We start from the raw sequence: 15587 nt of genomic DNA, 5'->3' as shown, positions 1-15587 counted from the left end.
AACTCCATATCACGATATGTTCCAAGACACATGAAATGTATATCTAAAACAGATTTGACGAAACTGTTTTGGACGGTGGCCGTCGTATTGGCCGACAGGGCGTTTAGCCGACAACCAAAAAATGAGAAATTTAACCGACAATTTAAGTAAAATGAGCAATAAAACTTATTCAGAAGCTGTGATTGGCCAATTTAAACCACTATTTCGTAAGCGGACAAATATCCCGCAGTTTTTCCATCGACTAGTGTAACGAAGGTCTATCCGTGGTCGGACCGTATTTTACCGCATCTGGCCATGCCTCGCGGGCCATGGCCATGCCTCAGCGGCCCGTGGTACTTGATTTGAATCTATCACAACCGAACTACTGATTTATGGACCAATTATGGACTTTTATTACCAATTATGAAAAAATTGTCGGCTAAATTTCTCATTTTTTACTTGTCGGCTAAACGCCCTGTCGGCCAATTTTCCTAGCACCGTTTTGGACATATTGAGCTAATGCAATAACTAGATACATGTATCTGGGAGATAAAACTGAATTGGTGCTAAACCCAGAAGAACGATCTTAGGATCTTCAAATCCTATTCTACTACTAATACTACATCGCTCAGACTATTTTGTATTATTAAGAAAAATTAAGGTGTTAAGAAAATAATTTCTGAACTCTGCTATTTGATCTAGTAGGGTGAGCATTTATTGTTATCTTTAGATGAGTTGATAGTACTGTACCTCGAGCCATCTGCAAATCAGGTAGCTAGATTACGGTGTGCCTGCTTATATAAATCATGTCTGCTGCTTCTGCGCAGGAAGAGAGAAGCAGAGTAGGACCGGAAAACAGTAGAGATGGAGACAGTGATGATATCGACGTCGCTTCTGATAGTCACACTCACGCACGAGGGATCTCGCAAACTGAAAGCACCGAGGAAAACGAAGTTCGTTTGTATCAAAACAAATAGCTATAACATAACAAATTAGACAATTAGCTTTTGGTTTTTTGTTTCTCTTTTATCTTGATTGTTTGTTGAATTTATATTGCACAAGTTTTCGATTCGTTTCCTATTTATATTTATAGAGAAAACTTGAATTTCAATATTTGCTTAAATACATACAAGCCTTTCAATGAATAAAGGAGAAAATATCTCTAATGCAAATAAAGAATGGGTTGTTGCCATGGTTACGTGCAGTGTCTATGGTTAAATGCAGAAGTAAAAAAAACCACGTGGGGGTCTCGTTCAAAACTTGAGCATAAGCAAAAAAGACATTAGAAACCGTTCAGCCGTCTCTCATGAACAATGGCACAGGAGGAATGTTCCGTTGCTTCGTTTTTTCGTAACGGCCGACACCCTCTGAGACAGAGGAAGCAGCTTCGTCGAAGAGCGAAACTGATCTTCGAGGAAGAGCTCAAATAACGGAAATCACATCAGCTTACATTTCCTTGAGCTTTTCGCTGGTCTTATTGGTGATGTTTGAGAGCTTTTGTTGCAGTAGGTCCCGCGCTGATGGTGCAGGCAAACTTTAGGGGGTTAAACGTACTATGTTCTACAGCAATCACGCGTTGTTCCTATTTCGGTTTTTTAAACACTCATGATACTTGTACGCGCCTGGCAAGCTTTTTGCTCAAAACTTCTTGAAAAAGTTCTTCGGACAAAAAGATCTTAACACCAAAGAATGTTCGGAAGGAGTTCTCCCATAGACCTGTTGCTTTTATGTCAATTCTTGCTTCATTATCCACAGTGGTTGTGTTACTCGAGAATGTCTCGCCTTCGAGCGGCTGAAAATGAGGCTCGATTTGAACATCGTGGCATAATTCGTCTAGGAGACTGGTAACAGTGACTCTGATATGATTGTGACGCAAATGTATATTCCCACCTTTGGCGAAATGCAGGGCATGTGTAACTGAAAAACTTATATCGCTGGCACTTTTGCAGGGAATTTGAAAACGGAAGAGCGTTTAGCCAATTTGATGAACCTTTTGCAGAAGCAAGTGCGAGAAGTTGTTTATGAGATCCACATGATTTTCGTAGCAAAAATTGGATCTTTTCCGTTTGTGCCCCCCCCCCCCCCCAGTACGTTATGCGCCCCCCAGTTACAGAGCACGTGCCATTACATAGTAAATCACTATGTAAAAATATTGCACGTGCGTCTGGGGGGGGGGGGGTGCAAATAATATGCGCCCACTAAGCTGGGGGGGGCACAAACGGAAAAGATCCCAAAAATTCCTGGGGTTTGCAAAAATTTCTTCCTGCTATACTTTAATTGTACCTAAGTATACGTATTATCAACTGAGGTTGATAATACTTAGTGTTGTTGCACGGGAGGGGAGGCTAGAAACCTAATTAGTATAGTGATATTTCAACCTTTGACGCAAGTCTAGCATAATGATGTAAGTTGCTTTTAGACACGTTGCTCTGATGTTTCATATTGGGGTTGAAGGGTTCTGTGTATTGGATGGAACATACCCCATTTCCCATTAATTTTTAAGAAAATATTTAAGAATATTTTATTGTACTCAAATCTGCATTGTTCAGGCAGTCTGACATTTGAATTGACAATGGATGAGAGCGACAAAAATTGCTGGGATTTTGAAAATTTAAACATTCCAAGCGCAGAATGAAATAAGTATGTCTCGATTCTCCCTATTTATAATGCATTTAATGCTAAAGAACACCATGAATTCACAAAGAACAAATCCACCACCACAGATTCTATACTCAAGCAAAGAGATCAATAATCTGACTCTCCAACTCTGACAACGCTTTACTTAGACTTTGAAAAAGCGTTTAAGAGAGTTAGCCACGGGAAATTTTAAGAGAAACTACAATTTCATGGTTTTTCTGGTGAGCAGTTGGAACTTTTTGGGAAAACAACTAACAAGTCGTAATCAGAGTGGGAATTGAACACTTAATCTCATCGGTGTTTGACAATAAGAGTCGAGTACCGTAAGATTCTGTTGCATGCCCTGTGGTTTTCATTATTCTTATCAATGATCTCCCAGATTGTGCCTTGTCCAAATGTTATGGATATGCTGATGACTACAAGATCATTGGAACGAACATCGTCACCTTTCAAATATATGCGACGAGAACACGGAAATGGTGCAGACAAAATTTATGGAACTGAACTTCAGGTGAAATGCAATCATAGCAATGAATAGACAGACGCTGTATTAAGTTGTATTTAAGAAGGACGTTGGAATAGTCTCAAGTGATATGTCTTAGTTGTCAAATAAAGGAAGATGGAAGATGTGAAAAAGCTGTTAAAGCATTTTATACAGTAGAGCAATAGAATAACGGAAAACCAGACAAAAAAATGGTAGGACGACAGTTATAGTCGAAATAGTTATAATTGCGGATGAAATTAACATCAGAATATATTGCGTAATAACAGTCTTAAATAGTCGGCAGCGATTACTATCCTACATTCTCAGACAATAAAGAAAAATTGACAATTGGGAAACTATTCCAAAAAGAGGAAAAGCTATTGTCAAGAAATCAAAACAAAGAACATGCGTTTTCGAAATTTTAAGTTACTAGGAGATAAAATTGGACAATGAGAAAAATGACAAAATCAAAACTTTTTAAAACAAGAGAAGGCCAAAAATTGCTCCGCTCAGCTATAGCTTTCGTAGATCATAAAAGCGCGTAACAACGCATCAAATAACCTCAGCCTTAACATTCTCCCTATTTATAATGCATTTAATGCTAAAGAACATCATGAATTCACAAAGAACAAATCCACCACCACAGATTTTATACTCAAGCAAAGAGATCAATAATCTGACTCTCCAACTCTGACAACGCTTTACTTAGACTTTGAAAAAGCGTTTAACAGAGTTAGCCACGGGAAGTTTTTAGAGAAACTACAATTTCATGGATTTTCTGGTGAGCAGTTGGAACTTCTGGGGCAAAAACAACTAACAAGTCGTAATCAGAGTGGAAATTGAACACTTAATCTCATCGGTGTTTGACGCTAAGAGTCGATTACCGTAAGATTCTGTTGCATGCCCTGTGGTTTTCATTATTCTTATCAATGATCTCCCAGATTGTGCCTTGTCCAAATGTTATGGATATGCTGATGACTACAAGATCATTGGAACGAACATCGTCACCTTTCAAATATATGCGACGAGAACACGGAAATTGTGCAGACAAAATTTATGGAACTGAACCTCAGGTGAAATGCAATCATAGCAATGAATAGACAGACGCTGGATTAAGTTGTATTTAAGAAGGACGTTGGAATAGTCTCGAGTGATATGACTTAGTTGTCAAATAAAGGAAGATGGAAGATGTGAAAAAGCTGTTAAAGCATTTTATACAGTAGAGCAATTGAATAACGGAAAACCAGACAAAAAAATGGTAGGACGACAGTTATAGTCGAAATAGTTAAAATTGCGGATGAAATTAACATCAGAATATATTGCGTAATAACAGTCTTAAATAGTCGGCAGCGATTACTATCCTACATTCTCAGACAATAAAGAAAAATTGACAATTGGGAAACTATTCCAAAAATAGGAAAAGCTATTGTCAAGAAATCAAAACAAAGAACACGCGTTTTCGAAAATTTCAGTTACTAGGAGATAAAATTGGACAGTGAGAAAAATGACAAAATCAAAACTTTTTAAAACAAGAGAAGGCCAAAAATTGCTCCGCTCAGCTATAGCTTTCGTAGATCATAAAAGCGCGTAACAACGCATCAAATAACCTCAGCCTTAACATTCAGCTTTATAGGGAATAAAGCATTTTCTGTAAGTTTCAGAAAGAACGGTGAGAACAAACTAAGAAAAAAGCTTTTTTGCCATAACAAAAGACCGATAGCGCCTGTAATATCAGAATCAAAACTATAGAAAGAAAAAGTACGGAATAAAAAATCAGTAAGATTTTTGAAACCACGAAGAAGCCGATACCTGCAAATTATGAATAAGCTTGTTCCTACCTCATTAAAATTTCAATGTGACCTGTCATCAATGAGAATGTGCGCAAAGATTTTGAAAACACGAGATCAGGCTGAAATGAAAATTTGACTCAGAAGTTTTAAATACAATGTTAATGTCGTTGCTACAAATATGCAATGCAGAATAATGCGAAAATTAAAGAGTGCAATACAATGCAATATAATATACAAAACGATGCAATACAGTTTTTAAACAATACGTTGAAATCATACGCTATGAATTGAAAAACATGAGATAAGGCTATCTATGCCTCTAAAGTAGACCGAAGGCAGTCTCAACTTTTAAGATAAGCGAGATGTGGATGTTTTTCTGCTCGCAAAGTAGACGTACCTAGCTCTATATTCCTAGTACTAACCAACTCTTGTTTTATGCTGAAAATGTTATGAATAAATTAATGTAAAAAAGAAGCTTTTTCTGCAGTAGTTTTTTCTTACTCTGTGAAATTAATAGAAAATAATTTTTTCACTATAAAGTTGAATGTTATGACAGTTTACTTATTGTAGTTATGACGATTTAGTTATTGGAAAGTAGTTATTGGAAAGACATGCTCAACTCTATATTCCTACTACTAACCAGCTCTTGTCTTCTGCTGAACACGTTATGAATAAATTAAGGCAAAATAAGCTTTTTTCTGCAGTAGTTTTTTCTTACTCTATTTACTCTATGAAATTAATAGAAAATAATTTGTTTACTATAAAGCTGATTGTTATGACAGTTTAGTTATTTGATATGTGGTTACGTGCTTTTATGATCGGTGTAAGCGATAGCTGAGCGGAGCTATTGTTGGCAGTCTCTTGCGTTTCTTCAAAACGTTTTGATCTTTAACATTTTCTGGCTGTCCATTTTTTTCTATTAACTGTATTTTCCGAAAACCTATACTTTCTCAGGACACTTTGTGCGAAGTTGTTGAATATGTTTTTTGCATCGACTTCAAGTGTCGAAAACAGTGGCCTTTGGCATTTTCATTTTTTTAGTAGATAGGTTAGTTTCGCTGCCGAATATAAAAGATTGTCGTTACTCTGTATATTCTGATATTCAGTTCATTAGCGATTTCAATATTTTGTTCTGTAATTGTCCTGCTAATTTTCTGGTTTTTCGCTGCGCTCATGTGATCTTTTGCCAATAAGTAAAATCGGCTTTTTTGGTTGAATTTTACTGATTGACGTCATTTGGATTTCTCTGTTGTGAACTTTTTGGACAATCCAGTGACAAATTTTTGATCATGTATGACAAATCTCACTCAAAAAAACTTTTCCTCTCACTCATTTTAATGTAAATTGTAATATGAGCTCAACGTTAATTTAAATAGAGGTTAGCCAAAATTAAATAATTATAAGGTGTACTGCTTGAAAAACGAAGTCGTTCATTTTTTATTTGAACACAAGCATAAAGAATATCAATCTTTGAATTGCACTTTCCTGGTCTTGGTAGTGAAGTTTAACTAGTGGTCTCAAAATTCTTATTTAGCGGCTATTGTGTGGCAATCTTCCCGCTTTGTTTTGATTTGCTGGCCTCGAGCTCAATTTTATTAATGGAAGAGCATTATTTACAGTGTAGGAAGCGATTTAAGAGAAATATGACAGCAAGTGTTCTGACATCAGCCGGTCTTACCTCAAGCTGTTTAACTGAAACTGCTTTTCAATAAATGCGCCTAGATATTCTTTTGAATATATAGTTCATTATCTGGGGTTTGATTTTTGTCCTATTTGTGGTAAGTTTTTTCCTTTTTGTCAGGAGACAGGCAACTCAGGTGGAGGTAGACAGCAGAATGACGAAGGAGGAGACTCTTCTACGTCATCTGGTGGGCGGAGTGAAGAGAACGGAGAGGGCGAAGAAGAGGATGAGGAAGAGGAGGAGGAGCAGGACAACGAGGACAGAGAGAGCAGTCGGGATCACCACGAGAGTGAAGATGAAGACACCATGAGAGGTATAGATTCCATTCTGTGGAGTTGTAACGCAAGTAAACAGTACTCGCTAGAGCAGACATAAAAATTGTCCATTTTGCGCGATTCACTGAGCGAAATCCTCTTTATATGTTAATGCGTGGGGTCTTAATTACCTTTGACCAACTTAATGCAAAAAGATTCCCCGCAAAAATTTATGCCGACTGCTTTATCTGGCGATGAAAATAATTTGAAAGAGTTCAGTTTAAATTCAAAACATGCAGATCTATACAGGAGCAAGCATTGAAATTCAGGAGATCACTTACAGTTCAAACGTTAATTTACTTCAATTTACATTGTGTGAAATGTACAGAACTAATATGATGGAATTGACAGGTTGCAAGTTTTTCAACTTAGCGCAACATAGTAAAATAATTAAGTTGCAGCAAGATTAGAACATCCTCGCTCATCCTCAGTACTCGCGCAACTTTCTTCTCATTTCAATGGGGGCTCTGAAAATTTATTTGACTTTGAGTAATTTAGGACATAACGAAGCACTGCCCCAGGATGATCACGTGAATGACGAGATATACATTCCCACTACTACTTCCACTAGCCATCTATCTGGCTTCCGTAACATGTCAATCCAACAACAGCAGCAGACATCAACTTCTGCTTATCATCATCACCACCGCCACCACAGCAACATGTTAGTTACTGATGACACCTAAAACTGTATATCAGAAAATTTAGCTATTTTGCGAAAAAAAATTACGATTATCAGCGATTTGAGTCTCCGTTTTCTACTTTTTTCCCAATTGTGTGTCAAAATAACTTTGTAACGCATGAAGTTTTTGCAGAGTAAAAATAGAGAATTTGGTCCATTTATAGGTCCAGATAGAAGTTCCGATTAAAGAATTAGGCCAATTAGAAGATAAGGTACATTTATAGGTCCATTTATCAATATGTTTTTAGGAGAAAATACTCAACAATCGATTCCCTAATATTTTGCACAGAATTTATCAAAAACAACTGACATAAACAACTTTGTCCAAGCAGCTTTTCTTGACCCATCAAAAGCTTCTGATTTGATCAATTAAGAAATTTTGGATGTCAAGTAGAACAACTGAGGTTTTGATGAAGGCTGAAAAACTCTAAAAGAAGTTTCCTTACGAACTGTCGCCAATCTGTTTTCCTACAAGACTGCATATCAGACAAAATAACGATTCATAGAGGTGTATCACAATGAACAGTACTTTGCCCGCTCTTATTTAATCTGTATACTAATGATAGGCAACAAAAGTTGACAATGAGCTGAACTTATACAACATGCTGACGATACTGTTATTTTAATTTTTGATACCTCCAATGACAAAAACGAGACCAAGTTAGAACAAAATGCGAACAAACTAAAGCGATATTTTCATGAAGACCTATTCTCAGTAAATACCTCAAAAACAATGCATAATATTTGGTAAGAGCAAAAGAAAATACATTATTGAACAATAAAAACAATGGTCCAAGGAGTGAAAACAATTTAAGCTATTAGAAAAACTTCTGAGACTCGTCTTAAATGCATTTGTAGCTGCACTCATTTGCACTACTCAACTGTGGTCATTCACGCAATTGAGCAGAATCTAATAGTATGTTTTTGAAAAAGCAGCTTAACTGTGCATTAAAGGCAACATTTTTTAGACAAAATTTGAATATGTTCAAGATATTAAAAGCAGTCGGAATATACTTGCCGTTCAAAGTCTTTTTGCGGTCAAAAAGATTACAGTTTTTTGGAAATTAAAAAAAACAGTTACGACCTGCCTTTACTCCACCAACTGGACGCCCATTAGTCGCTTGGAGTCTTCATGAGTTAACAGGACAAAAAATGTCGTGGAACATAAAATTTGTTTCTAGTAAAAGGCAGAACTCATTTGTGAGATTGGCGATACTAGACTGGAATTGACTACCAAATGAAATTAAAATCAAACAAGACAAAAAAATTTCTCCAAGGTGCTTCGAATTTTCTTCTGCTCTGTTATTAACTTGAATTCTTGGTTTTTGAAGGTTACTTGTTGAACATGGCGTGACCTTAAATTTGGAAATATTAATTTGACTTACTATTGTTGGGTTGACGTATAAAATTGTATAATTTTAACGTGTTTTTTTTCCGTTCAATATGCGACGAAAATTGAATTCACTCAACTTTTCTGTTGTAATGATAAAATAATGAGTAATTTGTAAATATTTACACTGCCGTACTAACATCAGTTGTATACGCCTTGATATGGTTCGGAATTCAGTGTTTTTTGTGTAGACTTCAGAGAATACTGCTGAATATTAATGTTTGAAGATTGTCATATGCTATATACTTGTTTTATGAGAAACAAGTTTAGTCTTCGAGAGTTTTGAGAGCTGAGTTTTTACTATAATCTGTTGAACGTAAAGAACTGGTAAAATTGATAGAATACATGTGCTATATTTTTTATGATATTAAGGAGAGGAGGAGGAGAGCGGAGTCAGTTCGACAGTGGAGGTAGAGATGATGGTGCAGTGGGGGAGGAGGGACAGCAGCACGGGGGAGAGAGAATCAGCCCTGTTCCCATTGACCTCATTGACATTGACCTTGATCCGTCCGTATCTGCACACGACGCCGAAATACAAGTGGGTACCATATACTATCTCAATTAAGCGCTGTATTGTGTGCTTATAGCCTTCCTAACCTATATTATCTTTGAGTCATGATCAATTGACATTTTTCGTTAACAATCAGTTTTTTTTTGCAGATTTAGAATTTCTGATTTACCGTTATCATTGCACCAAGAGGGTTAGTAGTATAAAAAGCTGACTAGAACCTCAACGGGGGGGGGGACACTATGTATTAAGATAGGGAATGCAGAAATTGTCCCCCTAGGGGGGACACTTAGGGGGACATTTACCGCAAATTCGCAGTAAATGCCCCCTAAGTATCCCCCTAGGGGACAATTTCTGCATTCCCTATCTTAATACATAGTGTCCCCCACCGTTGTGGTTCTGGTCAGCGCCTATTTTTTTTTCTGAAAAAAATGTATTTCACTTTTCGGTTGGTTGTAATTTGTTCAGTTTGTTGTTTTTATCTCTAACAGATGTGAACTAGTTTGAAACATGTTCTGTGAGTAAAAAAAAGTAGTCGGAAACACCTCTTTCGAAAATTGAAATTTTTGTCCCATAGGGGGACAATAACTTGTAAAATTTTTTGAAAAATGGGGCCTAAAAAATTTTTCTTGATTTTTTGGCTTTAATCAATGTGAAATGTTGTGAAACATGTTTTGTGAATGAAAAAAGTTGTCGGAAACACTTTTTTCGAAAATCGAAAATTTGGTCCAATAGGGGGACAATAACTTGCAAAATTTTTTGCAAAATGGGGTCTAAAAAATTTTCGTCAATTTTTTTGGCTTTAATCAATGTGAAATGTTATGAAAATGGGGTCCAAAAATTTTCAACGCTATTTCACTTTTAATCAATATGAGAAGTTGTGAAACACGTTTGGTGTGATGAACACCAACATTCATCTCACCGCCACACCCCAAACACTCCGCTAAACATCAGCCAATTACAATAACCACAAACATATACAACCATGCATGCACACACACACACGCAAACACCCAAACACATACATACACGTCACGCACCTACACCAACCACACCCAAACTAAACCCCCGAACCACCAGAGATCTCTAGTTGTTTATAAAGCCAATCCTAGCCAATCTGATTTTTCTAAGTAAAACATTTCAACTGTGGTACACATATGCATACAAAAAAATCTATAAATTTACGTAAAAAGATTGAGCAGGAGATAGTTTTGATCTACCGACCTCTGGGTTATGGGCCCAGCGCGCTTCCCCTGCGCCATCCTGCCCTAATACAAACTTACAATTATGAACACGTAAAAACAGAGAGATCGGATACATACATACATGCATACATACATACATACATACATACATACATACATACATACATACATACATACATACATACATACATACATACATACATTTATACATACACATACATACATACATACATACACACATACATACACACATACTTACATACATACATACATACAGACCTACGTACATACATACATACATACATACATACATACATACATACATACATACATACATACATACATACATACATACATACATACTTACATACATACATACATACATACATACATACATACATACATACATACATACATACATACATACATACATACATACATACATACATACATACTTACATACATACATACATACATACATACATACATACATACATACATACATACATACATACATACATACATACATACATACATACATACATACATACATACGTACATACATACATACATACATACATACATACATACATACATACATACATACATACATACATACATACATACATACATACATACATACATACATACATACATACAAACATACATACATACAAACATACATACATACTTACATACATACATACGTACATATATACACACATACATACATACATACATACATACATACATACATACATACGTACGTACATACATACATACATACATACATACATACATACATACATACAAAATTACATACATACATACATACATACATACATACATACATACATACATACATACATACATACATACATACATACATACATACATACATATATACATTCATACATACATACATACATACATACATACATACATACATACATACATACATACATACATACACGCATACATATATACATACATACATACATTCATACACATACAAACATAAATATACACAATGATAAAAAACCAGAGTTGTACAAGGAAATAACTTTTCACGTAATTATGTGTACAATTATGGTCATAATCACTTATGTCCATAAATGTACACATAAATGGGACAAAAACAAAAAAAATGATAACTAACCTGTTAGTAGATGTATAAAATCATTAATGATATATTGAGTAGAGAGTCATCGGATCATGCCCAAACATGTTCAGGGTCAAAAAACTTTCCAAAATAAATTGACCAATCACAGTGCTTGATTTATTATTCAACTTGACAACCAATCAAAATTGAAAGATTTATAAACAAAAACTATAAATGCACACGTTCAGTAAACAGTGAATAATGAATACAATGGGAACAAAAGACATCAAGCTCATTCATGAGAAAGTTTTATCACTGAGAGGTAACATAAATTATACACACATCTTATCGACAATTATATTTCGTAGCTGCTTGTTCTTTGTTAGATCCAGAAGTTGACGGAGAAATAGCACTTAAATTTAGACCCTATGGTGGTTTCATTGGAATTGATAATTCAAGACTAGATCCTTTATTGAAACGGAGCAAAGTGCTACGACTTCATGCTGCATTGCATGACGCCGCTGGATTTATAAAAGATTGCCGAAACAAAGGCCCTGGATATATTTATGCTTTCCGTTACTCACCAGTAAACAATTGTCTTTTTGGACACTTGACAGGAATATTATTCATTTTATCAGTGAAAATTTTCGTGAATTGGAATGCTAGAAAATTGTGGCAGCAAAACTACAAATATAATTGTCCTCGATCTCGAAGGTTTCAAACTCAAGTCACTTGGATTCATTATAAAAGAACTCAGATTGTGTTCGAGTTACAACGATAAAATATTTTTAAAACCCCCACTTAAATTCACTGATTTACTTGCACACGATAGACAAACTGTTATTTGGCTGACCAATAACCTACACGGTTTTGATTGGGACGAAGGTGATATACTTTACTGTGATTTGAAAACAATCTGTCTGAGTTTCAGTTTACGATTCACACGGAAAAACTTTTTTGCCATAGGCATTGAAAAGTGTGAGCTCCTCAGTAAGTTTTTACAAAAAACTGTTTATAATCTGGAAGATCTGAATTGCCCCCGAATCTCAGAGATAATATCAGAAGAAAAAGTTCCCTCCTGTTATCGTCATTCAAACTTTCGTTCAACAAACGGTCAATTATCAAATCACTGCGCAGAACGTAAAGCAAGAATATTTTCACAGTGGACACAAAGTGGTGCACAGAGAAGACACGGCAACTTTAACGACCTATCTGTCAAACAACTTGAAGATATTCACTTGCTTGACTCCACTCGACGATCAGCCGATTGTAATACTCAACAGAGTTAGGATCCCTCTCCACCAATACAGAATAATTTTTCAAGTGATCATCAGAACCGAAAGAACTATCTCAACAGTAAGCCAAACACAGCACAACAACCGCGTTACAACTCGCTTTATAGCGCAGCAGCAAAAGGTTATTTTGCAACCATTACTCTTTCTCCCGACGAGCTAGACAGCTTTAGGGCTTTCCTGCCCGTGATAGATATTTTCTATCACTTCCAACTGTATGTAAAAAATAAACAGAGAGCTCGAGAACATCGGAATCAGTTCAATTATGGCTATGAACAATACAAACCAGAAGCCTATGCAGTCCCCCAAAGAGCAGCTAATCCCACGTTGGAAGCAATGGGCGGACAAAAAAGTTCCTCAATTTAGATTGAAAAAAACACCACCAGAACGTGAGCTATCTTTTAATGAGAAGCCGAATGAGTTCTATATAATGTGGTTATATGTCATGGAGCACCCCGAAGTTGAAAAAGTCTTCAATCAACCATCGTTCGAGGAATATGACTCATCAACCGTCTGTTATAAACTAGAGATAAAAAGTCATATTAAAGGTTTCAATTTGTTTGAGTTCTGGTACATGAAACAGTTGCCCAGTAAATCAAAAATTTAACATTTTATTTGATCCTTGTTTCAATTCACTTTTCAATTAATTATTTTTCTCCAATGAATCAAAGAGACGAGGCTGACGCCGGTATCAGTAATTTAGTCTTTGATGCGAACAACAAGGAGAGTCCCCCATGGCGTTGTTGTTCAAATTCAACAGTGCCAAGGTCCGAAGTAATATTTTTTGTTCAAGTTAGTATCATTGTCTTAATGATCATTCTTTGCTTCTCTATGCTCTTTCTATTATCAGAAAGCTGTGAAGAGAAATCAATTTGGATTGCTCTCTTATCGAGTTTAGTTGGTTACATTTTACCTAATCCCAAACTATGAACAAAGTTATTCTTACACATGACAGGGTATTCATGTCAATTGTAGGACCAAGTGGTTGTGGTAAAACAGAACTCTTGTTTTGGATGCTAAAAGGTTCGACCTTTTATCCACGTTTTGAGAAAATTTATTATTTTAACAAAGAGTTCCAACCACTTTTCAAAGATATGCAACAAGTTATACCAGGGATTGAGTTTCTAAAATACTCAGGCTTTGATATAACAAAAAATCTATCGCATTGTCTGCTTATCTATGATGATTCATGTGAAGAAATCTTCAACGATAAAGAATTTGTAGAAATACCTACCTCAGGACGTCATCGCAAATTACATGTTATATACGTCAAGCATAATTTGTTCCATCAAAGCAAATGGTCCAGAACCATTGATCTGAATACAACACACATAATATTATTCAAGTCGCTTCGTGACATTCAACAAATTGAATATCTTGGAAAACAGTTGAGTTGTCTCCAACTGATAAAAGAAGCATACAAACTAGCAACTGCGGAGCCCTTTGGACATTTTATTATTGATCTCGATCCCAAAACCAGTCAGGGTTTACGATTTTCGTCACATATTATTGGACCTAATCCTTCAATTTTTTACATTCTTTTGGAGGAAGCCGTTGTTACACCAATTGCGAATGAAAAAGAAATATTTGCTTATGCTCAAGCAATGGGCAAATAGCACAAATAAGAACTCCAACATTGAATCCGAGTTACTTAAAGACGGCGACTTCATTTGGTTTCTGAGTGACTGTGTGATGAACGTACTCTCTGGAGTTGTTCCAGTCAATAAAAAAGAACTAAAAAAATTTGAAAAAACTCTGCGTCAACTTTCGAACAGGAAAGTAGGGAAAACTGAACGGTTAAAAATAATTCAATCTCCCTCGGGCAACAATCTCATTCAACTCATAGCATTACCCTGCATTGAATATCTAGAACAAAATGCATACTGAAGAGTTTGTGTTAATACCTAAACAGATGTATACAAGAGAACAACCTCATGTCTCTCAATTACTCAGCAACAAAAATATTCACAATCCAGCCAAGCAGATATCACTTCTCCAGAGAAACAAGTCACCATCAGCTCCTGCCTCGCAACAGGATACAGAACAACAAACTGACGCTTCAGTGGATGATAGAAGTACAATAAACGAGTCTATGGCGAAATCATTTACGACAGACAACACATCGACTATCAAAAAAGGAGTGCTGAATGATATTAGAATCTTGAAGGGGATAAAGTTTGAAAGAGCGAATACAATACTGGACATAATAGAGGAATCAGATTCTGTTTCCTTGTACTCATCGAAGAGATTGCTTATTAATGGTACAAATACAGAAGTTCTTGCTGCTACATTTCTTTACAATCTACAGCAAACCACTTGCAAACTATCTTTCGAACAATTCAGTGTATTAACGCATCTCGATATTGGTTCGCATTTGACTTGTAACACATACGCCAAAAATATTCTAAATTTATCATCTGAAGAGGGACTGCAATTTTTGGAATTTGAGTCGGACAAAGAAGTTGCTTCAAAATCCCAGCGAAAGAAAACAAAAGCTTCTGACAACGACCAGAGAAACTTTGA

General features: G+C 35.9%; 1 protein-coding gene across 1 annotated transcript in view; it reads left to right on the top strand.

The window, feature by feature from the left end:
* Positions 1-709: 709 nt before the first annotated feature.
* LOC142345853 (uncharacterized) overlaps positions 710-15587 on the top strand; it is a 116135-nt gene continuing 101257 nt past the window's right edge. Inside the window, exons 1-4 of the mRNA XM_075398266.1 lie at positions 710-932; positions 6692-6884; positions 7384-7549; positions 9330-9495. Coding sequence (XP_075254381.1) covers positions 786-932; positions 6692-6884; positions 7384-7549; positions 9330-9495 — 672 coding nt within the window. The 5' untranslated portion in view covers positions 710-785. The remainder of the gene's footprint in view (positions 933-6691; positions 6885-7383; positions 7550-9329; positions 9496-15587) is intronic.

Source organism: Convolutriloba macropyga, chromosome 9 (assembly GCF_964194025.1).
Source record: "Convolutriloba macropyga chromosome 9, txConMacr16.3, whole genome shotgun sequence".
NCBI classification, from domain to species: domain Eukaryota; kingdom Metazoa; phylum Xenacoelomorpha; order Acoela; family Convolutidae; genus Convolutriloba; species Convolutriloba macropyga.
Note: the sequence above shows the minus strand (reverse complement) of the source record. Positions and strands in the feature narration are given on the sequence as shown.